Source organism: Hemitrygon akajei, chromosome 3 (genome assembly GCF_048418815.1).
Source record: "Hemitrygon akajei chromosome 3, sHemAka1.3, whole genome shotgun sequence".
Lineage (NCBI taxonomy): Eukaryota > Metazoa > Chordata > Chondrichthyes > Myliobatiformes > Dasyatidae > Hemitrygon > Hemitrygon akajei.
The window spans coordinates 496,035-523,675 of NC_133126.1; the positions used below are offsets into that span (position 1 = coordinate 496,035).

At 43.5% G+C, this 27,641-nt stretch overlaps 2 protein-coding genes across 4 annotated transcripts in view; one reads left to right on the forward strand and one right to left on the reverse strand.

The window, feature by feature from the left end:
• The window catches only part of pomt2 (protein-O-mannosyltransferase 2), a 303,990-nt gene that overhangs the window by 135,191 nt on the left and 141,158 nt on the right, over positions 1–27,641 (forward strand). For both annotated transcript variants that reach the window (XM_073039121.1, XM_073039122.1), the window contains one exon: positions 27,377–27,459. In XM_073039121.1, coding sequence (XP_072895222.1) covers positions 27,377–27,459 — 83 coding nt within the window. The remainder of the gene's footprint in view (positions 1–27,376; positions 27,460–27,641) is intronic.
• The window catches only part of tmem63c (transmembrane protein 63C), a 616,893-nt gene that overhangs the window by 3,223 nt on the left and 586,029 nt on the right, over positions 1–27,641 (reverse strand). The window lies entirely within an intron of this gene.

Here is a 27,641-nt window from a genome sequence, read left to right on the forward strand (position 1 = left end):
AGTGGAGTAATGTTTGCAATTTTCCAGTTGTCTGGTGTCATGCAGAATCCAATGTTTTTTGAAAGATCATTTCTAATGCCACCACAATCTCTAACTACCTCTTTCAGAACCCTTGGGTGCAGTTCATCTGGTCCGGGTGACTTACATACCTTTAGGTCTTTCAGCTTTTTGAGCACCTTCTCTCTTGTAATAGTAACTGCACCCACTTCTCTTCCTTCACACACTACAACATTAGGTATACTGCTAGTGTCTTCCACAGTAAAGACTGACACAAAATTCTTACTTAGTGTAGCAGCCATCTCCTTGTCTCCTGTTATTATTTCCCCTGCCTCATTTTCTAGCAGTCCTATATCCACTCTCATTTCTCTTTTATTTTTAACATACTTGAAAAAACTTTTACTTTCCACTTTGATATTATTTGCTAGCTTGCTTCCACATTTCATCTTTTCCCTACTAGTGATTTTATTTTTTAGGTGTGTTACGTATCCCGTAACTGGATCACTTACCAGCAAAGATAGAGAGGTCCGCTGAAGTCTGATGGTACCATTTTTAAACGTTTTTATTTATAAAGGGGCACAAAAGTAAGGTTAATACAAACATTTAGATAACATACGTCATCAATACTCAATCTAAAGCATGGGTATAGTAATAATCAATCAGAAATAAGCTCTATCGTTGTCTAGGGGATAATATATTGTCCATTGGAAATATAAAAGTCATTCAGAAGTCTGCAGGCTTCAGCCTTTTGGGAACCCCTGGGTTTCCCGTGTTGGAGAGAGAGAGAGAGATTGGTGAGAAAAGGAACACTTGCCCGGGTCTTTACGAAGCAAAGCCGTGGAATCAGGGGAGCAGGCTTCCCTGTTGTTAGTTAAAAGCAGTTTTCTGTGATTCCAGCCACAGACTCCAGATTTGGAATCTAACGCACATGGCTTCCTTCAGAATGGCTTCCCGCTACGACGGGATCGCTATCGTGTCTCCTTGGTGCGTCTAAAGGGGTCGTCCCCCCCAGACCCTCCTTTATACTTCCTCACGGGATCGCAGGTGTCAATCAGGTTGCAGGTGTCAATCTCTCTCTCAACCAGCCCACTTTGCCCGAGGGCTTTACACGTGGTCTCCATGAGACAATAGTCAATGTCGCCTTATTCTGCATCTCGGTGGAATGCGGTATTCAGCACGTCTCTCTCTCTCTCTCTCCCATTTCCTGTGTCTATTCAGCACGTCTCTCTCTTCTCTTGGGTCATTGACCCCCCCCTTCACTAGGGCTCTTGCGATTCTCACAAAGGAGGGGGCTGGGATCATAACAGTTGCTCTCTGTAGGTTTTTAAAAACTTCCCAATCCTCTATCTTCCCACTAATTTTTGCTTTGTTGTACGCTCTTTCTTTTGCTTTTACAATGGCTTTGACTTCCCTTGTCAGCCACGGTTGTACTACAGACAGACAGGCAGACAGACATACTTTATTGATCCCGAGGGAAATTGGGTTTCATTACAGCCGCACCAAGAATAGTGAAGAAATATAGCAATATAAAACCATAAATAATTAAATAATAACGTTAATCATGCCAAGTGGAAATAAGTCCAGGACCAGCCTATTGGCTCAGGGTGTCTGACACTCCGAGGGAGGAGTTGTAAAGTTTGATGGCCACAGGTAGGAATGACTTCCTATGCCGCTCAGTGTTACATCTCGGTGGAATGAGTCTCTGGCTGAATGTACTCCTGTGCCTAACCAGTACATTATGGAGTGGATGGGAGTCATTGTCCAAGATGGCATGCAACTTGGACAGCATCCTCTTTTCAGACACCACCGTCAGAGAGTCCAGTTCCACCCCCACAACATCACTGGCCTTACGAATGAATTTGTTGATTCTGTTGGTGTCTGCTCCCGTTAGCCTGCTCCCCCCAGCCTGCTCCCCCAGCACACAACAGCAATCATAATAGCACTGGCCACCACAGATGCGTAGAACATCCTCAGCATCGTTGGGCAGATGTTAAATGACCTCAGTCTCCTCAGGAAATAGAGACTGCTCTGCCCCTTCTTGTAGACAGCCTCAGTGTTCTTTGACCAGTCCAGTTTATCGTCAATTCGTATCCCCAGGTATTTGTAATCCTCCACCATGTTCACACTGACCCCTTGGATGGAAACAGGGGTCACCGGTGCCTTAGCCCTCCTCAGGTCTACCACCAGCTCCTTAGTCTTTTTCACATTAAGCTGCAGATGATTCTGCTTGTGACAAAGTTTCCCACTGTAGCCCTGTACTCAGCCTCATCTCCCTTGCTGATGCATCCAACTATGGCAGAGTCATCAGAAAACTTCTGAAGATGGCAAGACTCTGTGTTGTAGTTGAAGTCTGAGGTGTAGATGGTGAAGAGAAAGGGAGACAGGACAGTCCCCTGTGGAGCCCCAGTGCTGCTGACCACTCTATCTAACACACAGTGTTGCAAGCACATGTACTGAGCTCTGCTAGTCAGGTAATCAATAATCATGACACCAGGGATTTTACCATTTGAATATTTCTTCATTTTTGGAATACATGTCCAGCATTTTCCTCACTTTTCCGAGAAATGAACACCATTGCTGCTTTGCAGACATCCCTCCTAGCAGCTCCTTTACTTTTACTTTTTATTTTTATTTTTCCAATTTACTTTGGCCAACTCCTCTCTCATACCACTGTAATTTCCCTTACTCCACTGAAATACTGCTACATCAGACTTTATTTTCTCCCTATCAAATTTCAAGTTGAACACAATCATATTGTAATAACTGGTTTCTAAGGGTTCTTTTACCTTAAATTCCCTAATAGTCTCCAGTTCATTATAAAACACCCAATTCAGTATAGCTGATTCCCTAGCAGGCTTAACGACAAACTGCTCTAAAAAGCTATCTCTTAGGCATTCAACAAACTCACTGTCTACCAACCTGATTTTTCCAATCAACCTGCATGTTAAAATCCCACATGACTATTATGACATTGCCATTTTGATTCGCCTTTTCTCTTTCCTTATGTAACCTGTGGTCCCCCTCCCAGCCTTTGTTGGGAGGCATATATATAACTGCCATCAATGTCTTTTACTCTCGCAGTTTCTTAACTCAATCCTCAAGGATTCAACATCTTCCGATCCTATGTCACATCTTTCTACTGATTTGATGCCATTCTTTACCAGTAGAGCCACACCACCCCCTCTGCTTACCTTCCTATCCCTCCGATACAACGTGTAACCTTGGACACTCAGCTTCCAACTACAAGCCATGATTCAGTGATGGCCATAACATCATAACTGGCAATCTGTAAAATTGCAACAAGACTTTATTTCTTTTTCTTGTAATTTATTTTTTATTGTTCATCATCAAACAAACATTTCCATAAGATGTATTTCAGACATTGTACATATATATTATATCATCATATATATCACAAATGTCCACAAATTATTTAGCTGAGGTACACAATTATAGAAAAGAGTGGAAAGAAAAAACAAGCAAAAGGAAAGAACTATGTACAAGTAGGGAGTGATCTTTTTTTTATACAACAGATTCATTGATTTGTGAGAATAAAATCAGACCTATGAGGCATTATGTAGTTAAACCATTTTCCCAGTATGAATCAAATTGTTCCAAATCGGATAAAATTCTCTTACGTTTGATTGGATTTAATAGCCCATTGACATTAAAAGAAATGAATTTTACCTTATCCTTAGCCATCTGTATTTATCTGTCAATGTATCATTGAAATTAGAATAAAACTTAATCGATCTACTCCCTGAACAAATAAGGACCAAGAAACGCATATAATAACAAAAATGGCAACGGACGTGTGATTCCAAGGCTGAGGTCTCTAGTAGATGACCCTGCGTTGAGCTAGAGGAAATGTCTAGCTGTGGGGGATAACGCCTCCTACTTGTGAGTTGAGGGCCCCCATTGCAGTATTCATAAAAGTCAGTGAACAAATCCATTACACAGAAAAGATTTACCTGTGTACTCCTCCTATATATACATATACATATACAGACACACATACATACACCTGCACACACACAAATATATATATATATATATATATATATATATAAAATACACACACACACATTACATACACATATATATATATTCTCATTTTGGTGGAGAAAAAGGAGTAAGTGAGCGAATAAAGAATAACTAAGTAATATAAAATCCACATTATAATAAGTATTTCTCGAGATAGGTATATCACCGTGTACTTTTGCTTCCGTTTAGCTTCTCAACGTTTTTAAAATTAGCCAAACCTTATGGCTGTTCTGAAGGGGGTGAGGACTGTCTTTGGGAAACTCCTGGTCTCTTCCTGATATACTTCTCTCGGCCTCCTCCCATCTCCTGCCTTCTCGATTCTCGCACTATTTCCCAAGTGGAGCGGGGTAATTCCTCAGTCAGGCTTTCCCTCATTTTGGTCATGCTAACGGGCAACCCTCTGGCCTTCATGTCTGTAGTCGCCTCTTCCACTGTCTGGTACAACCGCGTCCCATTGTCATAAAACACTTGAAGTTTAGCAGGGTACGGAGTTTGAAATCTTATCTTTTTTTGCTTTAGTACTAACTTTACCTCAGAGTATTCTTTGCGTTTCTGCAGGACCACGGGGGGGGGGGTATTCTTGGTTGAAATATATAAATTTATCGTCGAAAAACACTCTCTTCTTACCCCAGGCCCTTCGTAGAATCTCCGCCTTAGTGCTGTACCGAAGGAATTTAATTATTATTGAGCGTGGCTTTCTATCTTGGGTCGGTTTTGGGACTAACGCGCGGTGGGCTCTTTCGACTTCCAGCTTCGTAGCCGAGGGAAGATCCAGCGCGTCCTGCAGTAACTTTCTGACAAATTCTGTCATAGATGAGCCCTCCGCTCCTTTGGGAACGTTGTAGATTCTGATACTTAGGCTGCCATTCTTGACGATGACGTCACCGGAACCCAAAGACTTTATTTCTTATACTATGCGCATTTAGATACAACACCTTGTGTACTGTATTTGTTACCCTTTCTGACTCTGCATCCTTAATGATTTGATACTCAGCCAGTTGACTGCAACTAATCCCATCACTTGCCTGCCCTTCCTGACAATCTGATTGCACACTATCTTTACTTTTTTTTACCATCTGTCCTTTCCTGAGACCCTTCACTCCAGTTCCCACACCCCTGCCAAATAGGTTTAAACCCTCCCCTACAGCTCTAACAAACCCGCCCGCGAGAATACTTGTCCCCCTCGGGTTCAGGTGCAGCCCGTCCCCTTTGAACAGGTCATACCTACCCCAGAAGAGCTCCCAATTATCAAAGAACCTGAAGCCCAGTACCCTGCACCAGACAACCAGACAACCTGTTTAAAGTTTTACAGACTAAGCTTTCCTTTTTTTCCCTAGTTAGTTAAGCTAACTGAATTCCTATTCTTAAATATTGTGTTTAACTTCAGTTTCAGTTCAAATCAGTATGTCTACAAATAGAAATTGAAATTCAAAAATATGTATACAGCTTAACTCCTTTCATGACAATTCTTCAACATCACAACTTTTAAACACAGTAAATCTCCTTCAGTAACTTATCAAAATATTTGCAAAAATTATTGGTTCTTGTAGGAAATCAAATTCAGGTCCTTCATATGAAAATAAACTTGTACAATCAACTGCATTAAATCTTCTACATAATTAAACATTTTGTTCCCGTGTAGGCTTTCTGATCTTGGATGGTTCGCCATCTTGTTCCTTGTTTTGTTGGATGAAATAGTTGATCATCCACAGAAAGTCGATTCAAAAACCAATACAGAAAATAAACGACTATTTCCCTTGTTGTGATTTAACAGAACTAATTCCTGGTTATACAGTAGTGATCTTGGACACTCTTCTCTGCCAATATTGTCTTGTTACAGCTGCTACTTGTTATAACTGTAGCTTCAATAGCTCTTTTATCACTATTGTCTCTCCTCCAGAGGTTTCACCCTGAGGTTTTCAAGTAAGTAAGGTAGAGATACTCACTCTTAACAGCTTATATCTTTAGTTTCTAATAGTTCACTGTATTTCTCTCATTTTCCCACGCCTTGTTCTCGCATAGCTTTCTCCCCCCCAGTTTTTAAAAATAGTTTCGGTTGACTTCGTTTTCATCCCTCGCATTAGAATTTTCTAACATTATATCTTTGAGTTTAATTAACCTCGGTTTCATAAGGGACCAGATGACATAAGTATTTGGATAGACAGGAGTTGATTAAGGATAGTCAACTTGGCTTTGTGTATGGTAGATTGTGTTAACCATTCTTAGAGTTTCTTGAGAAAATTACCAGGAAAGTTGTTTAAGGCAAGTTAGTGGATATTGTCTACATGGTCTTTAGCAAGGCCTTTGACAAGGTCCTGCATGGGGGGGTGGGGGGGATTGGTCTAGAAGGTTCAGTTGCTTGATATGCCGCTGGGATTGATGCTGGGTCCATTGATTTTTGTCCTCTATAGCAGCGTTCTGGGTGATAATATGGTAAACTAGATCAGCAAATTTGCTGATGACACAGAGATTGTGTGTGTCATGGACAGCGAGGAAGACTGTCAGAGCTTGCAATGGGATGTAGACCAAATGAAAAAATGGGCTGACAAATGGCAGATGGAATTTAATGTAGACAGGTGTGAGGTGTTGCACTTTGGGAGGGACAACCTGGGTAGGTCTTAAATAGTGAGCAGTAGCTTACTGAGGAGTGTGGTAGAACTGGGGGAATCTGGGAATTCCTTGACACTGGCATCACAGTTAGATATGATCATAAATAATAGGTTTTGGCCCAATGGCTTCCATGAATCAAAGTATTGAATACAAGAATTTGGATGTTATGCTGAAATTGTATAAGATGTTGGTGAGACCTAATTTGGGGTGTTGTGTCTAGATTTGGTCACCTACAGGAAAGATGTAAATAGAATTAAATGAGTGCAGAAAAAAATTATAGGAATGTTGCTTGGATTTGAGTTATAGGGTAAGATTGAATAGGTTAGGACTTTATTCTCTGGAAGATAGGAAGTTAAGAGGAGATATAGTAGAGGTATACAAAATTATGAGAGGTACAGATTGGGTAAATGCAACCAGGCTTTTTCCACTGAGGTTGGGCAAGAAAAGGAGCAGTTTGAGTCAGAGTGGTAGGGCTTTGGCTCAGTTGGGCTTCGGCAAGGTAAGTGGACTTCGTATTTTCCTTGCATTTTTTGAGGAATAGAGAGCACGTCTGCAGGGTTAGTACTTTGCTCTGGGTGTCAGATGTGGGAATCCTGGGAAATCTTCCAGTCTCTCAGATGGCCACATCTGCACCAGGTGCACCAAGATGCAGCTCCTGAGAGATTGTGTTAGGGATTTGGAACTGCGGCTTGATGACCTACAGCTTATTTGGGAAAGTGAACAGGGCATAGATAGGAGCTGCAGGGAGTTAGTCACCCCAAGCATGCAGGAATTAGATAAGTGGATGACTGTCATGAAACGGAAGGGAAGACCTCAGACAGAAGAGAATACCCTTGTGGCCACCCCCCTCAGTAATCGTTATCTTGTTTTGGATGTGGTTGATGGGGATGACCTGAAAGAGGATGAGGATTGGGTCTCTGGCACTGAGCCTGGTTCTGTGGTGCAGAAGGGAGAGAGAAAGATGATGAATGTGGTAGTCATAGGGGATTCCATAGTGAGGGCAACAGATAGGAGGTTCTGTCAGCCTGATAGACAAAATGGTGTGTTGCCTTTTAGGTGCCAGGGTATGGGCTGTCTTGGATTGGGTGCAGAGTATTCTGGAGGGAGTGGGTGCACAGCCAGAAGTCTTGGTACATGTTGGTACCGATGACTTAGGTAGAAATTGATGTGAGGTATCTCATAAGATGGGTATAAGATGATGAGAGGCATTGGTAATGTGGATAGTCAGATGCTTTTCCCTAGGGCTGAAATAGCTAACATGAGAGGGCACAGTTTGAAGGTGCTTGGAAATAGCTACAGAGGAGATGTCAGGGTAAGTTTGTTAAGCAGAGAGTGGTGAGTGCGTGGAATGGGCTGCTGGCGATGGTGGTGGAGGCGGAAACAATAGGGTCTTTTAAGAGTCTTCTGGATAGGTACATGGAGCTAAGAAAAATAGAGGGCTATGGGTAACCCCAGGAAACTTCTAAAGTAAGTAATGTTCGGCACAGCATTGTGGGCTGAAGGGCCTCTATTGTGCTGTAGGGTTTCTATGTTTTTAAAAGGAGAGGAGGTCCTCAAGAGAGAATTCAGGGAATTGGGTAGGAAGCTGAAAAGCAGGACCTCCAGGGTAGTCATCTCAGGGTTGCTGCCTGTGCCATGTGCTAACGAGCGAAAGAATAGCATGATCAGGCATATTAATGCTGGCTGAGGGACTGTTGTAGGGGTCAGGGTTTCGGGTTCCTGGATCATTGTGGCCTATTCTGGGGGAGGTACGACCTGTACAGAAAGGACAGGTTCCACCTGAACCCAAAGGTGTCCAATATTCAAGCAGGCAGATTTAATAGAGCTGTTAGGGAGGCTTAAACTAATTCGGCAGGGGGATGGGAACCGGAGTGATAGGACTGAGGAAGGGGAAAACAGAAATAAATCAAAGATAGCATGCAACAGAGATGATAGAAAAGACAGGCAGGAGATGAAGCATAATCACAGCTGGTAGGATGAGTTGCAGGGCGAAGGATGCATGGTGCAGTTAAAACAGAAAGCAACAAATACTGGACTGAAAGTACTATATTTGAATGCATGCAGCATAAGAAATAAAATGGACGATCTTGAATTTCAGCTGCAGTTTGGCAAGTATGACATTGTGGCCATCTCTGAAACTTGGCTAAGGGATAGCTGTCATTGGGAGCTGAATGTCCAAGGATGTACGATGTATCAGAAAGATAGGCTAGTAGGCAGAGGGGTTGTTGTGTCATTAGAAAGGGATGACATAGGATCGGAAGGTGTAGAGTCTATGGGTTGAGTTAAGAAATGGCAAGTATGAAAGGACCTTAATGGCAGTTGTATACAGGCCTCCAAACAGCAGCTGGGACGTGGATTACAAATTACAGCTGCAAATAGAAAAGATGAGTCAGAAGGGCAATGTCAGGATAATCGTTGGGGATTTTAACATTAAAGTGGATTGGGAAAACCAGGCCCATACTGGACCTCAAGAGAGAGAATTTGTAGAATGTCAATAGGATTGCTTTTTAGAACAGCTTGTTGTTAAGCCCTCGAGGGGATCAGCTGTGCTGGATTGTGTGTTGTGCAATGATCCGGAGGTGATAGTGAGCTTAAGGTTAAGGAACCCCATGCAAGGCTTATTGAGAAAGTAAGGAGGCATGGGATCTAAAGGGGAAATTGCTTTGTGGATTGAGAACTGGCTTGCCCACAGAAGGCAAAGAGTGGTTGTAGACGGGTCATATTCTGCATGGAGGTCGGTCACCAGTGGAGTGCCTCAGGGATCTGTTCTGAGACCCTTACTCTTCGTGATTTTTATAAATGACCTGGATGAGGAAGTGGAGGGATGGGTTAGTAAGTTTGCTGATGATACAAAGGTTGGAGGTGTTGTGGATAGTGTGGAGGGCTGTCAGAGGTTACAACGGGACATTGATAGGATGCAAAACTGGGCTGAGAAGTGGCAGATGGAATTCATCCCAGATAAGTGTGAAGTGGTTCATTTTGGTAGGTCAGATATGATGGCAGAATATAGTATTAATGGTAAGACTCTTGGCAGCGTGGAGGGTCAGAGGGATCTTGGGGTCTGAGTCCATAGGACACTCAAAGCAGCTGTGCAGGTTGACTCTGTGGTTAAGAAGGCATACGGTGTATTGGCCTTCATCAATCATGGAATTGAATTTAGGAGCCAAGAGGTAATGTTGCAGCTATATGTTGTCTCTTATGTTGTCTCTTTTGTTGTCTCTTTTGGAAGAAGACAGCGAGGCTTTGTGAGGAAGTGCGGCGGCGGCCATTTTCAAATTGCTTCTCAGATCGGAGTTCTGAGAGGCGGGACTGCGCAGGCACGTGAAGGAGGCCTGGGAAGGAGGGAAGATATAAAAAGGAGAGAAAGAGTGAGGTAGTTCTCTTTTGGAAGAAGACAGCGAGGCTTTGAGAGGAAGTGCGGCGGTGGCCATTTTCAAATTGCTTCTCAGATCGGAGTTCTGAGAGGCGGGACTGCGCAGGCGCGTGAAGGAGGCCTGGGAAGGAGGGAAGATATAAAAAGAATGCAGCCTTAAGCAGCGGGCAGCTTCGTTTGTGGGCAGCGGAGTGAGCCGGGAGCAGAGTGTAGGGCTTGGGCTCAGAGGGCTTCGGCGGAAGAGGGCACAGTAGGCTTATCTTTTAGTTCTCCTTGTTATTTTCAGTTATTCGGGAAGTATGAGTGTGAGGGCAGATTGTTGTTCTCGGTGTCGGATGTGGGAGGTCCTGGAGTCTCCGAGCCTCCCGGACGTCCACATCTGCGCCAGGTGCGCCGAACTGCAGCTCCTGAGGGACCGAGTTAGGGAACTGGAGCTGCAGCTCGATGACCTTCGCCTGGTCAGGGAGAGTGAGGAGGTGATAGAGAGGAGTTACAGGCAGGTGGTCACTCCAGGGCCAAGGGAGGCAGATAGGTGGGTCACAGTCAGGAAGGGGAAGAGGCAGGTACTAGAGAGTACCCCAGTGGCTGTACCCCTTGACAATAAGTACTCATGTTTGAGTACTGTTGGGGGGGGACAGCCTACCTGGAGGAAGTGACAGTGGCCGGGCCTCCGGCACAGAGGACGGCCCTGTAGCTCAGAAGGGTAGGGATAGAAGAAAGAGGACCATAGTAATAGGGGACTCGATAGTCAGGGGTTCAGACAGGCGGTTCTGTGGAGGTGATCGGGAGTCCCGGATGGTAGTTTGCCTCCCTGGTGTCAGGGTTCGGGACGTTTCTGATCGCGTCCAAGATATCCTGAAGTGGGAGGGTGAGGAGCCAGAGGTTGTGGTACATGTAGGTACCAATGACATAGGTAGGAAAGGGGAAGAGGTCCTGAAACGAGAGTATAGGGAGTTAGGAAGGCAGTTAAGAAGAAGGACCACAAAGGTAGTAATCTCGGGATTACTGCCTGTGCCACGCGACAGTGAGAGTAGGAATGGAATTAGGTGGAGGATGAATGCGTGGCTGAGGGATTGAAGCAGGGGGCAGGGATTCAAGTTTCTGGATCATTGGGACCTCTTCTGGGGCAGGCGTGACCTGTTCAAGAAGGACGGGTTACACTTGAATCCTGGGGGGGACCAATATCCTAGCGGGGAGGTTTGCTAGGGCTATAGGGCAGACTTTAAACTAGTAAGATGGGGGGGGGGCGGGAATCAATTTGAGGAAACTATGGGAGAGGAGGTTAGTTCACCAGTAGAGCAAGTAAGTAGACAGTGTGTGAGGGAGGAAAGGCAGGTGATGGAGAAGGGATGCGCTCAGCCCGAAGATGTAGGGGAGAAGAAAGAAAAGGATAATAAATTTGAATGCATTGTTAGGGATGAAAAGAGAGGAGGAGGTGGAGCGTATCTTAAATGTATCTACTTTAATGCTAGGAGCATTGTAAGAAAGGTAGATGAGCTTAAAGCGTGGATTGATACCTGAAATTATGATGTTGTAGCTATTAGTGAAACATGGTTGCAGGAAGGGTGTGATTGGCAACTAAATATTCCTGGATTTAGTTGCTTCAGGTGTGATAGAGTAGGAGGGGCCAGAGGAGGAGGTGTTGCATTGCTTGTCCGAGAAAATCTTATGGCGGTGCTTTGGAAGGATAGATTACAGAGCTCCTCTAGGGAGGCTATTTGGGTGGAATTGAGGAATGGGAAAGGTGTAGTAACACTGATAGGAGTGTATTATAGGCCACCTAATGGGGAGCGTGAGTTGGAAGAGCAAATGTGTAAGGAGATAGCAGATATTTGTAGTAAACACAAGGTGGTGATTGTGGGAGATTTTAATTTTCCACACATAGATTGGGAAGCTCATTCTGTAAAAGGGCTGGATGGTTTAGAGTTTGTGAAATGTGTGCAGGATAGTTTTTTGCAACAATACATAGAAGTACCGACTAGAGATGGGGCAGTGTTGGATCTCCTGTTAGGGAATGCGATAGGTCAGCTGACAGATGTATGTGTTGGGGAGCACTTTGGGTCCAGTGATCACAATAGCATTAGCTTCAATATAATTATGGAGAAGGACAGGACTGGACCTAGAGTTGAGATTTTTGATTGGAGAAAGGCTAACTTTGAGGAGATGCAAAGGGATTTAGAGCGAGTGGATTGGGTCAAGTTGTTTTATGGGAAGGATGTAATAGAGAAATGGAGGTCATTTAAGGGTGAAATTATGAGGGTACAGAATCTTTATGTTCCTGTTCGGTTGAAAGGAAAGGTTAAAGGTTTGAAAGCGCCATGGTTTTCAAGGGATATTAGAAACTTGGTTCGAAAAAAGAGGGATGTCTACAATAGATATAGGCAGCATGGAGTAAAGGAATTGCTCGAGGAATATAAAGAATGTAAAAGGAAACTTAAGAAAGAGATTAGAAAAGCTAAAAGAAGTTACGAGTTTAGTTTGGCAAATAAGGTGGAAGTAAATCCGAAAGGCTTCTACAGTTATATTAAAAGCAAGAGGATAGTGAGGGATAAAATTGGTCCCTTAGAGAATCAGGGTGGTCAGCTATGTGTGGAGCCGAGGGAGATGGAAGAGATTTTGAACGATTTCTTCTCTTCGGTATTCACTAAGGAGAAGGATATTGAATGGTGTAAGGTGTGGGAAACAAGTAAGGAAGTTATGGAACCTATGACAATTAAAGAGGTGGAAGTACTGGCGCTTTTAAGAAATTTAAAAGTGGATAAATCTCCGGGTCCTGACCGGATATTCCCCAGGACCTTGAGGGAAGTTTGTGTAGAGATAGCAGGAGCTCTGACGGAGATCTTTCAGATGTCATTAGAAACGGGGATTGTGCCGGAGGATTGGCGTATTGCTCATGTGGTTCTATTGTTTAAAAAGGGTTCTAGAAGTAAGCCTGGCAATTATAGACCTGTCAGTTTGACATCAGTGGTGGGTAAATTAATGGAAAGTATTCTTAGAGATAGTATTTATAATTATCTGGATAGACAGGATCTGATTAGGAGTAGCCAGCATGGATTTGTGCGTGGAAGGTCATGTTTGACAAACCTTATTGAATTTTTTGAAGTAGTTACGAGGAATGTTGACGTGGGTAAGGCAGTGGATGTATTCTTTATGGACTTCAGCAAGGCCTTTGACAAATTTCCACATGGAAGGTTAGTTAAGAAGGTTCAGTCGTTAGGTATTAATGCTGGAGTAATAAAATGGATTCAACAGTGGCTAGATGGGAGATGCCAGAGAGTAGTGGTGGATAATTGTTTATCGGGATGGAGGCCGGTGACTAGCGGGGTGCCTCAGGGATCTGTTTTGGGCCCAATGTTGTTTGTAATATACATAAATGATCTGGATGATGGGGTGGTAAATTGGATTAGTAAGTATGCTGATGATACTAAGGTAGGAGGTGTTGTGGATAATGAGGTGGGTTTTCAAAGCTTGCAGGGAGATTTATGCCGGTTAGAAGAATGGGCTGAACGTTGGCAGATGGAGTTTAATGCTGAGAAGTGTGAGGTTCTACATTTTGGCAGGAATAATCCAAATAGAACATACAGGGTAAATGGTAGGGCATTGAGGAATGCAGTGGAACAGAGAGATCTAGGAATAACAGTGCATAGTTCCCTGAAGGTGGAGTCTCATGTAGATAGGGTGGTGAAGAAGGCTTTTGGACCGCTGGCCTTTATAAATCAGAGCATTGAGTACAGAAGTTGGGATGTAATGTTAAAATTGTACAAGGCATTGGTAAGGCCAAATTTGGAATATTGTGTACAGTTCTGGTCACCGAATTATAGGAAAGATATCAATAAATTAGAGAGAGTGCAGAGACGATTTACTAGGATGTTACCTGGGTTTCAGCACTTAAGTTACAGAGAAAGGTTGAACAAGTTAGGTCTCTATTCATTGGAGCGTAGAAGGTTGAGGGGGGATTTGATCGAGGTATTTAAAATGTTGAGAGGGATAGATAGAGTTGACGTGAATAGGCTGTTTCCATTGAGAATAGGGGAGATTCAAACGAGAGGACATGATTTGAGAGTTAGGGGGCAAAAGTTTATTGGAAACACGAGGGTGTATTTCTTTACTCAGAGAGTGGTAGGTGTGTGGAATGAGCTTCCTGTAGAAGTAGTAGAGGCCAGTTCAGTTGTGTCATTTAAGGTAAAATTGGATAGGTATATGGACAGGAAAGGAGTGGAGGGTTATGGGCTGAGTGCGGGTAGGTGGGACTAGGTGAGATTAAGAGTTCGGCACGGACTAGGAGGGCCGAGATGGCCTGTTTCCGTGCTGTGATTGTTATATGGTTATATGGTTATACAGTATAGGACCCTGGTCAGATCCCACTTGAAGTACTGTGCTCAGTTCTGGTCGCCTCACTACAGGAAGTACGTGGAAGCCATAGAAAGGGTGCAGAGGAGATTTACAAGGATGTTGTCTGGATTGGGGAGCATGCCTTATGAGAATAGGTTGAGTGTATTTGGCCTTTTCTCCCTGGAGCGATGGAGGATGAGAGGCGACCTGATAGAGGTGTATAAGATGTTGAGAGGCGTTGATCGTGTGGATAGTCAGAGGCTTTTTCATAGAGCTGAAATGGTTGCCACAAGAGGACACAGGTTTGAGATGCAGGGGCGTTGGTACAGAGGAGATGTCAGGGGTAAGATTTTTACTTAGATAGTGGTGAGTACCTGGAATGGGCTGCTGGCAAAGGTGGAGGATGATATGATAGGGTTTTGGATAGGTACATGGAGCTTAGAAAAATAGAGGGCTATAGGTAAACCTAGTAATTTCTAGGGTAGGGACATGTTCGGCACAACCATGTGGGTCGAAGTGCCTGTATTGTGCTGTAAGTTTTCTTTGTTTCTATCTGAACCCTGAGGGAACAGTGATCACAATATGATCGCGTTCAGTTTGAAATTTGAGAAGGAGAAACTAAATTCCAATGTGTCGGTATTTCGGTGGATTAAAGGAAATTACAATGGCATGAGAAGGCAACTGGCCAAAGTTGACTGGAAAGGGACATTAGCAGGAAGGACAGCAGAGCAGCAATCGCTGGAGTTTCTGTGAAAAATGAGGAAAGTGCAAGACAGATATATTCCAAATAAGAAGAAATTTTCAAATGGAAGAAATACACTACCATGGCTGACAATGGCCTAATTCTGCTCCTACATCTTATGATCTTGTGGTCTAAGGTACAGAGAAGATTTATCAGGATGCTGTCTGGACTAGCAGGCATGTCTTATGAAGATAAGTTGAGCAAGAGAAGGCTTTTCTCTTTGGAGTGAAGGAGGATGAGATGTAATGTGACACAGGTGCACAAGATGATAGGAGGCCAAAATAGACTGGATAGATGGACTTATTCCCGTGGTGGAAATGGCTAATATAAGCAGGCATAATTTCAATACCAAGCCTACAGTGGTGACCATCCTGCATTTTTCCTAAGCTACATTGACGATTGCATCGGTGCTTCTACCTGCACCTGTGCTGAACTTGTGGACCATCCACTTTGCCTTCAACTTCCACCCTGCCCTCAAATTCACCATTTCTGACACTTCCCTTTCCCTTTTCAATCTCACTGTCTCTATCTCCGGAGACAGTTTGTCCACTAATGTCTATTACAAACCCACAGACTCTCACAGCTACCTGGACTATATCTCGTCCCACCCTGCTACTTGTAAAAACGCTGTCCCCTTCTCTCAATTCCTCTGTCTCTGCTGCATTTGTTCTCAGGATAAGGCTTTTCATTCTAGAACGAAGGAGATGTCCTCCTTTTGCAAAGAAAAGGGTTTCCCTTCCTCCACCATCAACACTGCCCTTAACTGTGTCTCTTCCATTTCATGCACATCTGTTCTTACCCTATCCTACTACCACCCTACCATAGATGGGTTTCCTCTTGTTTTCACCTACCACCCTACCCAGCCTTTGTCCCCAGCACAGAATAACCCATAAGATATTCAAAACTGGTGCGCAGGTTAACAATGTAAGAAGGTATATGGTGTGTTGGCCTTCATCAACTGTGGGATTGAGTTCAAGAGCTGTGAGGTAATGTTACAGCTATATAAGACTTTTGTTAGATCCTATTTGGAGTATTGTGTTACAGGAAGAATGTGGAAACCATAGAAAGGGTGCAGAGGAGATTTACAAGGATGTTGCCTGGATTGGAAAGTATGCCTTATGAGATTAGGTTGAGTGAACTTGACCTTTTCTCCTTGGAGCGATGGAGGATGAGAGGTGACCTGACAGAGGTGTATAAGATAATGAGAGGCATTGATCGTATGGATAGCCAGAGGCTTTTTCCCAGGGCTGAATTGGCTAACATGAGGGGGCATAATTTTAAAGTGCTTGGATGTAGGTACAAGGGGAATGTCAGTGGAACGTTTTTCACATGTAGAGTAGTGGGTGAGTGGAATGCACTGTCAGCGATGGTGTTAGAGGCGGATACAATAGAATCTTTTAAGAGACACTTAGATAAGTACTTTGAGCTTAGAAAAATAGAAGGCTCTGCAGTGGAGAAATTCTAGGCAGTTTCTAGAGTAGCTTACATGGTTGGCACAACATTGTGAGCGGAAGATTTCTATGTTTCTATTCACTGGAATTCAGAGGAATTTGAGGGACAGATCAGGGTTTGGCTTATTCAGTGAGTGGTCGGGCACTGAGGAGTGCAGTAGAGCAGAGGCATCTGGGAATACAGATTTATAATTACTTGAAAGTGACATCACAGGTAGATAGGATGATAAAGAGAGCTATTGGCACATTGCCCTTCATAAATCAAAACATTGGGTGCAGGATTTGGGGTGTTATTTTGAAGTTGAGTAAGACGTTGTTGAGGCCTGATTTGTAGTTCTGGTCAGCTGTGAACAGGGAAAATAACAATAATATGGTGGGAGTGCAGAGAAAATTTACAAGAATGTTGCCATTCTTGGAGCTGAGTTATAGGGAAAGGTTGAATTAGATTAGGACTTCATTCCTTAGAGCATTAGAGTGTGAGATCTGAAAAAGGTTTTTGAGGGATAAGGTGGGATAAATGCAGGCAGGCTTTTTTCTGCTGAGGTTGGCAGAGTTGAGAACTGGAGGTCTTGGGTGAAGGGTGAAAGATTAAATGTTTAAGGGGAACGTGATGGGGAATTCTTCACTCAAAGGGTTATCAGAATGCGAAATGAGTTGCCAGTGGAGGTTATGGACATGGCTTCGATGTAAATATATTTAAAAGAAATTTGAATAGGTACATGGTGGGATGGGTATGGAGGGCTATGGTCCAGGTACATGTCAATGGGACTAGGTAGATTAATAGTTTGGCATGGACTAGATGGCCGAAAGGCTTTTTTTCTCTGCTATAGGGTCTTATTAGTCCAAGAAGCCTTTTGAACATTGAATGGCTTCGGTAGAGTAGACATAGAGAGGATATTTCTAGTAGTGGAGGAGTCTCCGACCAGTGGGTCCAGCCTCAGTATAGAAGGACATCCTTTCAGAACAGCCATAAAATTGAATTTCTTTAGCTAGAGGGTGGTGAATTGATGGAATTAATTGCCACAGATGGCTGTGGAGACTAAGACATTGGGCATATCTAAAGTGGAGGTAAGTAGGTTTTTGATTAGTAAGGGTGTCATGGTTAAGATGATAAGGTAGGACAGTGGAGTTGAGAGGGTAGATGATTCAGCCAAGGTTGAATGGTCTAATGGCCTAATTCTGCTCCTATGTCTTGCATGTGAAATCTTTCCTTTCATGTCTCCATTAAATTTCTTCTTGCTCACCTTAAACGTTTCCCCTTTTGTTTTTGACTCCCCTTTTTTCTAGGAACTCCATCTGTACCCCTCTTAATCTCATAAAATTGTATCAGGTCACCTATCAACCTTTATTGTCCTACGGAAAGCAAAGCTAGCCTATCCAGTCTCTCTCCATAACTATAAACATATTGGAAGCAGTGGGTGACAGTTGAATGTTGTGTATAAGAATTGAGGCCCATGACTAGTGATGTGCCTGTCACCTATATCAATGATTTGGATAAGAAAGAACCAGGCAAGGTTAGTAAATTGCAGATGATGGGAGTTTGGTTAAGAAGATTCATTTCCTCAACATTAAAGACGAAGTAGGAAATTGGATAAAACGTTGGCTTTGTGGGAGAAGCCAGAGAGTGGCGGTAGATGGTTGTCTCTCTGACTGGAGGCGGTGTGCCAAATGGATCGGTGCCAGGTCCGTTGTTGATTCTCATCTACATCAATTATCTGGATGATAATGTGGTTAACTAGATCAGCAAATTTCTGGATGACACTAAGATTGGGGTGTAGTGGACGACAGGGAATACTATCAGAGCTTGTAGCGGGATCTGGACCACCTGGAAAAATAGCTGAGAAACAGTAGATGGAATTTAATACAGATAGGTGTGAGGTGTTGCACTTCCGTAGGACCAACCAGGGTAGATCTTACACAGTGAATGTTAGGGCACCGAGGAGTGCTGTAGAACAAAGGGAATACAGGTTCACAAATCACTGAAAGTGGTATCACTGGTAGATAGGATCGTTAAGAAGGCTTTTAGCACATTGGCCTGCATAAATCAATGTATTGAGATGGGATGTTATTTCGAAGTTGAACCAGGAATTAGTAAGGCCTAATTTGGAGTATTATGTGCAGCTTTGGTCACCTACCTAAAGGAAAGATGCAAAAATGGTTGAAAAAGTGTAGAGAAAATTTACAAGGATGCTGCCAGGACTGGAGAACCTGAGTTATAAGGAAAGATTGAATAGGTTTGGACTTTATGCCTTGGAGCAAAGAAGATGGTTGAGAGATTTGGTAGAGGTATGCAAAATGATGTGCGGTATATATAGGGTGAACACAAGATCTTAAGGCACAAACTAACGGAGATGGGAGTAGACTCTCACATGGTGGATTGGATAGTGGACTACTTGACAGATAGACCTCAGTATGTGCGGTTGGGAGACTGTAGGTCTGACACGGTGGTCAGCAGCACAGGAGGAACCGTACTCTCTCCGGTCCTGTTCACCCTGTACACATCAGACTTCCAATATAACTCGGAGTCCTGCCATGTGCAGAAGTTCGCTGATGACACGGCCATAGTGGGGTGTGTCAGGAATGGACAGGAGGAGGAGTATAGGAAACTGATACAGGACTTTGTGATATGGTGCAACTCAAACTACCTGCATCTCAATATCACCAAGACCAAGGAGATGGTGGTGGACTTTAGGAGATCTAGGCCTCATATGGAGCCAGTGATCATTAATGGAGAATGTGTGGAGCAGGTTAAGACCTACAAATATCTGGGAGTACAGTTAGACGAGAAGCTAGACTGGACTGCCAACACAGATGCCTTGTGCAGGAAGGCACAGAGTCGACTGTACTTCCTTAGAAGGTTGGCGTCATTCAATGTCTGTAGTGAGATGCTGAAGATGTTCTATAGGTCAGTTGTGGAGAGAGCCCTCTTCTTTGTGGTGGCGTGTTGGGGAGGAACATCCTCTACATAGCACCATCCAGAGACAGAGAAGCAGTTTCAGCGACAGGTTACTATCGATGCAATGCTCCTCAGACAGGATGAAGAGGTCAATTCTCCCCAATGTCATTAGGCTTTACAATTCAACCGCCAGGACTTAAGAACTTTTTAAAAGCTATTATTAATGCTTTTTGAGATAGTGATTTAGATGCATATCATATTTTTTACTGAGTTAAGTATTGTATGTAATTAGTTTTGCTACAACAAGTGTATGGGACATTGGAAAAAAAGTTGAATTTCCCCATGGGGATGAATAAAGTATCTATCTATCTATCTATCTATCTATCTATCTATCAGCAGGCTTTTTTCCACTTTGGTCATGTGGAACAAGAACTTGAGGTCATGGGTTAAGGGTGAAAGGTGAAAAGTTCAAGGGGAACATGAGGGGAACTACTTCACTCAGAGGGTCGTGCGACTGTGGAACGAGTTGCCAGCACAAGTGGTGTATCCGTGCTCGATTTCAATGTTTAAGAGGAGTTAAGATAGGTTTGGAGGGCTTTGGTGTGGTAGGTCGATGGAAGTGGGCATGGACTAGGTGGAGCGAAGGGCATGTTTCTGTGCTGTACTTTTCTATGACTCTGTGTCCATGGTATAAAAATAGGTAGGATAGTGAATAATGACAAAAATTATCAAAAACTACAGGGGGATGTTGATCAGTAAGATAGCAGCGCACTCAGACACAGTGGCCTTTTGGGAGCCAACTAAAGGTACCTTTCTCTGTTTTAAATGTCCTGTTTACAACTACAAGACAGTGCTGGACTCCAAAAACTTTGGGTACTGCAGGTCTATCCCATCAGAGAGCTGCTCGTTGGTTGAGGAGTTGGACTTGGTGCAGAATGTGTTGCTTCCTGCTACAGGAAGGCATTGGAGTTGGTGCTCGAAGGCGGCATGTGGTGTAACTGCGGGTGATTGTCCTGCACATTACTCTTGTGATCGCAAGACCTTATTGGACATTGTTAATGTAAGAAGCAGCAGGTCTGTTTCCCTCATTTGGTGACACGACGGACGGTGGGGGAGCTGCGTGGCCTCGGTTGTCTCAAAGACTAGACCTCAAGCCGTGGGCTTGCCTGCTGCTGCGGTCCAGGAAAGGAGACGCTGAAAGCAGTGTAGCATGGATCAAGGGAGGCTAGCCTATCCTGTTGGTGCTGTTGTCCAGTGTTCAATCGGTAGAATGACAGGCTGGATTGCGTGCATGAGTTTTTCTGTGGACTGTCCAGAACTGCACCATCAATTTGTGGGACATGTCATTCAGAGACTTTGGCTATTTTGATGTCTGCTTGCTATATTGAATGTGTTTAGTGTCCTGTGTATGTTTTTCACTTTGGCTCCAGGGGAATGTTGTTTCTTTCAGCTGTATTCATGTATGATTAATTGATAAGAATTTGATTTGAAAAATCTGATCAGCTGAATAAGTTGACAAATATAGTTGAAATTAAATGGTTGTGAGATGTTGCATTTTGGAAAGTTAAATCTGGATCGGGCTTTCACATTGAGTGGCAGGGCTCTAGGCTGTGTTGCAAAACAGAGGGTCCTTGGAGCACGTACATTGTTCACTAAAAGTGGATTTATAAATAGAATGGTGAAGAAGTCTTTTGGCATGCTCACCTTCATCATAAGACCATCAGACATGGAAGCAGAATTGGACCATTAGGCCCAATGTGTCTGCTCTGCCATTTCATCATGGCTGATTCATTTCCCTCTCGGCCCCATCTCTCTGCCTTCTCCCTATAACCTTTTATTCCCCACTAATCAAGAACCTATCAACCTCCACCTTAAATGCAACCAGTTACCTGGCTTCCACATCTGCCTGTGACAATGAATTGCACAGATTCACTACCCTCTGGCTAAATAATTTCCTCCTCATCTCTGTTCTAAATTGATGTTCCTTTATTCTGAGGCTGTACCCTCTGGTCCCAGAGTCCCCCACCAAAGGAAAGATCCTCTCCACATCATTCTATCTTGGCTTTTCAACATTTGATAGGTTTCAATGAGATGCCCCCTCATTCTTTTAAATTCCAGCGAGTACAAGCCCAGAGCCTTCAATCACTGTTCATATGATAATCCTTAAATTCCTGGATTTAATCCTAACCCTATCACCATTCGATAGTTTTCAATGAGGTCACCCCTCATTCTTCTGAATTCCAGTGAATACAGGCCCAGAACCATCAAAGGCTCTTCATATAACAAGCCATTCAATCCTAGAATCATTTTCATGAATCTCCTTTGAACCTTCCCCAGTTTCAGCACATCCTTTCTACAATAAGGGGCCCAAACCTGCTCACAATACTTCATGTGAGGCCTCACAGGTGTAACATTACATCCTTGCTTTTATATTCTAGTCCTCTTGAAGTGAATGCTAACATTGCATTTCCTTCCTCATCACACACTCAACTTGCAAATTAACCTGAATGGAATCAAGCACAAAAACTCCCAGGTCCCTTTGTACCCCAGTTTTTTGTATTTTCTCTCCATTTAGAACAAAGTCAACCCTTTCATTTCTAATACCAAAGTGTGTGACCATAAACTTCCTGACACTGTATTCCATCTGCCATTTCTTTGCCCATTCTCCTAATTTGTCTAAGTTCTTCTGTAGCCTCTGTACTTCCTCAAAATCACCTCCTCCACCACCTATCTTCATAATGTCTGCAAACATTGCAACAAAACCATCAATTCCATCATCCAAATCATTGACATACTGTATAATGAATCAGTCCCCAACATAGACCCCTGTAGCACTTCTAGTCACTGGGCAGCCTGCCAGAAAAGGCTCCCTTTATTCCCACTCCTTGCCTCCTGCGAATAAGCCACTGCTTTATCCATGCTAGAATCTTTCCTGTAATACCATGGGCTCGTAGCTTGTTAAGCAGCCTTATGTGTGGCACCTTGTCACAGGCCTTCTAAAAATCTAAATGTACAACTTCAACCAATTATCCTTTGACTATCCTGCTTGTTACTTCTTCAAAGAAGTCCTACAGATCTGTCAGGCAAGAATTTCCCTTGCCGAAAGCACGCTGACTATGGCCTATTTTATCATGTGCATCCAAGTACCCTGAACCTCATTTTTGATAATTGACACCACAACATCTTCCCACCCACTGAGGTCACACTAACTGGTGTATATTTCCCTTTTGTCTGCCTCTTTCCCTTCTTGAAGAGTGGAGTGACATTTGCAATTTTCCAGTTCTCTGGAACCATGCCAGAATCTTTTGATTCTTGAAAGGTCATTACTAATGCCTGCACGATCTCTTCAGCCACCTCTCTCAGAACCCTGGGGTGTACAGTGATCAAGGAACGACTGCGCAGGCTTGTGAATGTCAGCAAGTTAGACTGGCGAGAAGAGTATAAAAGGCGATCTTTTTCCTTTGGTGGTAAGATGGAGGAACGACTGCTGAGGCGCGTGGACCTCAGTGAGTTAGACCAGCAGGAAGAGTATAAAAAGAAGACAGCTTTATAGAGCGGGTGCCAGAGGAGCAGGCGACTGAGTAGAGGTAGACAAGAGTAGGAGGGCTTTGGCTCAATGGGGCTTCAGCGATAACAGGTCGAGACCTGTAGGTTACCTGTGAAGAATAGGAAGTATGTCGGTGAGGCCGGTGTTCTGTACTGGGTGTCAGATGTGGGAAGTCCAGGAGACTCCCAGCCTCCTGACAGCCACATCTGTGTCAGGTGTGTTGAGCTGCAGCTCCTTAGGGACTGGGTTAGGGAACTGGAGCTGCAGCTTGATGACCTTCATCTGGTCAGGGGAAAGTGAGGAGGTGATAGAGAGGAGCAGTAAGCAAGTAGTCACACTGGGGCCTCGAGAGACAGATAAGTGGGTGACAATCAGGAGAGGGAAGTACAAGAGTCAGATACTAGAGATGTCTCCCTGAACAACAAGTACTCCTGTTTGAGTACTGTTCAGGGGAGACCTATCTAGGGGAAGCAACAGTGGCCGCACTTTTGGCGCAGAGTCTGGCCTTGTGGGTCAGAAGTTAAGGAAAGGAAGAAAGCAGTAGTATTAGGGAACTCAAAAGTTAGGGGTCAGACAGGTGATTCTGTGGACGCAGGAAAGAAACACGGATGGTAGTTTGCCTCCCAGGTGTCAGGGTCCTGGATGTTTCTGATTGTGTCAACGATATTCTGAAGTGGAAAGGTGAATAGCCAGAGGTCGTGGTACATATTGGTACCAACGACATAGGTAGGAAATAGGAGGAGGTCCTGAAAACAGACTACAGGGAGTTAGGAAGGAGGTCTAGAAGCAGGACTTCAAAGGTAGTAATCTCAGGATTACTGCCTGTGCCGCACGACAGTGAGTATAGGAATAGAGTGAGGTTGAGGATAAATGCGTGGCTGAGGGATTGGAATAGGGGGCAGGGATTCAGATTTCTGGATCATTGACCTCTTCTGGGGGAGGCATGAACTTTACAAAAAGGATGGGTTGCACTTGAATCTGAGGGGAGGTTTGCCGAGGCAATGGGGGAGAGTTTAAATTAGAATTGTTGGGGGATGGGAACCCAAATGAAGAGACAGAGCAAGTGGCTGTTGGAGACAGTGCGAGAGGGAGCATAGCAGGTGATAGAGAAGGGATGTGCTCAGACAGATGGTTTGAGATGTGTCTATTTTAATGCAAGAAGCATCATGAACAAAGCGGATGAGCTTAGAGTGTGGATCAGTACTTGGAGCTATGATGTTGTGGCCATTACAGATATTTGGATGGTTCAGGGGCAGGAATGGTTACTTAGAGTGCCAGGCTACAGATGTTTCAGAAAGGACATGGAGGGAGGCAAAAGAGGTGAGGGCATGGCATTGCTGAGATAGTGTCACGGCTGCAGAAAAGAAGGAAGTCATGGAGTGATTGTCCACTGAGTCTCTGTGGGTGGAAGTTAGGAACAGGAAGGGGGTCAATAACTCTACTGGGGTTTTTTTTTATAGACCACCCAATAGTAACAGGGACATAGAGGAGCAGATAAGGAGACAGATTCTGGAAAGGTGGAATAATAACAGGGTTGTCGTGGTGGGCGATTTTAATTTCCCTAATATTGATTGGCATCTCCCGACAGCAAGGGGTTTAGATAGGGTGGAGTTTCTTAGGTGTGTTCAGGAAGGTTTCCTGACACAATATTTAGATAATACCTATAAGAGGAGAGACTGTACTTGATCTGGTATTGGGAAATGAACCTGGTCAAGTGTCAGGTCTCTCAGTGGGAGAGCATTTTGGAGATAGTGATCACAATTCTATCTCCTTTACCATTGCCTTGGAGAGGGATAGGAACAGACAAATTAGAAAAGTGTTTAATTGGAGTAAGGGGAAATATGAAGCTATTGGGTAGGAACTTGGAAGCATAACTTGGGAACAGATGTTCTCAGGGAAATGTACGGAAGAAAAGTGGCAAATGTTCAGGGGATATTTGCGTGGGGTTCTGCATAGGTACGTTTCAGTGAGACGGGGAAGGGAAGGTAGGGTAAAGGAACGGTGGTGTACCAAGGCTGTTGAAAATCTAGTCAAGAAGAAAAGAAAAGCTTATGAGAGTTTCAAAAAACTAGGTAATGATAGAGATCGAGAAGATTATGAGGCTAGTAGGAAGGGCTTAAGAATGAAATTAGGAGAGCCAGAAGGGGCCATGCGAAGGCCTTGGTGAGCAGGATTAAGGAAAACCCCAGGGCATTTTACAAGTATGTGAAGAGCAGGAGGCTAAGATGTGAAAGAATAGGGCCTATCAAATGTGACAGTGGGAAAGTGTGTATGGAACCGGAGGAAATAGCAGAGGTACTTAATGAATACTTTACTTCAGTATTCACTATGGAAAAGGATCTTGATGATTGTAGGGATGACTTACAGTGGATTGAAAAGCTTGAGCATACAGACATTAAGAAAGAGGATATACTGGAGTTTTTGGAAAGCACCAAGTTGGATAGGTCATCAGGACTAGACGAGATGTACCCTAGGCTACTGTGGGAAGTGAGGGAGGAGATTGCTGAGCCTCTGGTAATGATCTTTGCATCATCATTGGGGACAGGAGAGGTTTCAGAGGATTGTAGGGTTGCAGGTGTTGGTCCCTTGTTTAAGAAAGGGAGTAGAGATAGCTCAGGAAATTATAGACCAGTGAGTCTTACTTGATGGAGGAGATCCTGAGAGGCAGGATTTATGAGCATTCGGAGAGGCATAATATGATTAGGAATAATTGGCATGGCTTTATCAAGGCAGGTTGTGCCTTATGAACTGATTGAATTTTTTGAGGATGTGACTAAACACATTGATGAAGTTACAGCAGTAGTTGTAGTGTAAATGGATTTCAGCAAGGCATTTGACAAGGTACTCCTTTTAAACTCTTTGCGCTGGTCTAACTTGCTGACGTCCACGTGCTTGCACAGTCATCCCTCGATCAAGCTGGGAGTCTTCTGGACATCCCACATCTGACACCCAGTACTGGCCTCACAGACATGCCTTCTATTCCTTTTCTTCACAAGTAACTTACCTTGCCTCGACCTGTAATTGCCGAAGCTCTGTTGAGCTAAAGTCGTCCTACTCTGTATCCCTCTACTTAGGCAGAAGAAAAGCAGTGTGAATATTTTAGGTTGAAGATCCTTCATGAGCTTGATTATCATTTCTGTGGTCTTTCTTCATTGTTTTCTTGTCAGAACTGATCAATTCAGTTTCAAAGTCAGCATTAAAGTTGTCTCCACCAGCTTGCCAAGTAGTTACTTCAGATGCTAACCACAAGTTGTCTTTGGGAGAAAATATTTTCTTTTGAAACCTTTTGTTGTGTTATTCTTGGTTCATTTGCCAGTCATATGAAACTTGCATCCTCTGGTTCTCCAATTCCCAATGAGAACCATTTCTTTCTTTCCCAGTTTGAATTCCTGTCTGATCTCTTTTCAACAGTTCTACCAATCCTCTCTCACAAAAAATTATTGATGGAATCCTCCGATGCTGAGGATGTTCTACGAGTCTGTGGCAGCCAGTGATATCATGTTTGCTGTTGTGTGCTGGGGCAGCAGGCTGAGGGTAGCAGACACCAACAGAATCAACAAACTCATTCGTAAGGCCAGTGATGTTGTCGGGGTGGAACTGGACTCTCTGACAGTGGTGTCTGAAATGGGATGCTTTCCAAGTTGCATGTCATCATGGACAATGACTCCCATCCACTCCATAATGTACTGGTTAGGCACAAGAGTACATTCAGCTAGAGACTCATTCCACCGAGATGTAACACTGAGCGGCATAGGAAGTCATTCCTACCTGTGGCCATCAAGCTTTACAACTCCTCCCTCGGAGTGTCAGACACCCTGAGCCAATAGGCTGGTCCTGGACTTATTTCCACTTGGAATAATTTACTTATTATTATTTAATTATTTGTGGTTTTATATTGCTATATTTCTACACTATTCTTGGTTGGTGCAACTGTAACAAAACCCAATTTGCCTCGGGATCAATAAAGTATGTCTGGAAGATTCCTGTTCATGTATTTTTTCTGTTTCTTCTCCAAACTATTTTAATATGCATGGGTATGATGATTTGTCGTTACACAAGTTCACTATAGGATTGTCATTGTCTCTCAATTTCATCTCACTGATAATTGCATGAAAACATTTGAGTATTTTCCTTTATAAACGAGTAGATGGGACACTGAGAACAATATTGTCAAATGGCCATCCCATTAGAGCTTGTAATCGTTGTAATTTGGAGTCTTAAATTATTGAGTGTGTTTTGTCCATAAAATGCAGTCTGCAAATGTCATCAAGATTGTGTAACTTTGCAGTTCTGTGTCGTATTTTTATTCAAGGCAAAACAGGAAATTTTCAGTGCTTATAACTTGTCACCTTTATGTTGTCCTTTTTTTTTCTTTCCTTTGCAGTGGCCCTGGTGATGGATTCTTTAGCTCTGCATTTCAGTCTCGTCTCATTGGTAATAATTTACACAATGCCACAATGCCAGAATGTGAGTATATCTGAAATACTAAATAAGTTACTCCGATTCTTACAGTTTACTATCATGTTCTGGAAAAAAGTTTAACTCTCTTGTAACCAGTGAGAAATTTTGCCCCTATGTTTCTGGATTTGATTCTAGTGAGAAAGTTCACATTGGCATGGGAAATGGGAGCTGTTGGAGAAGGAGCATTG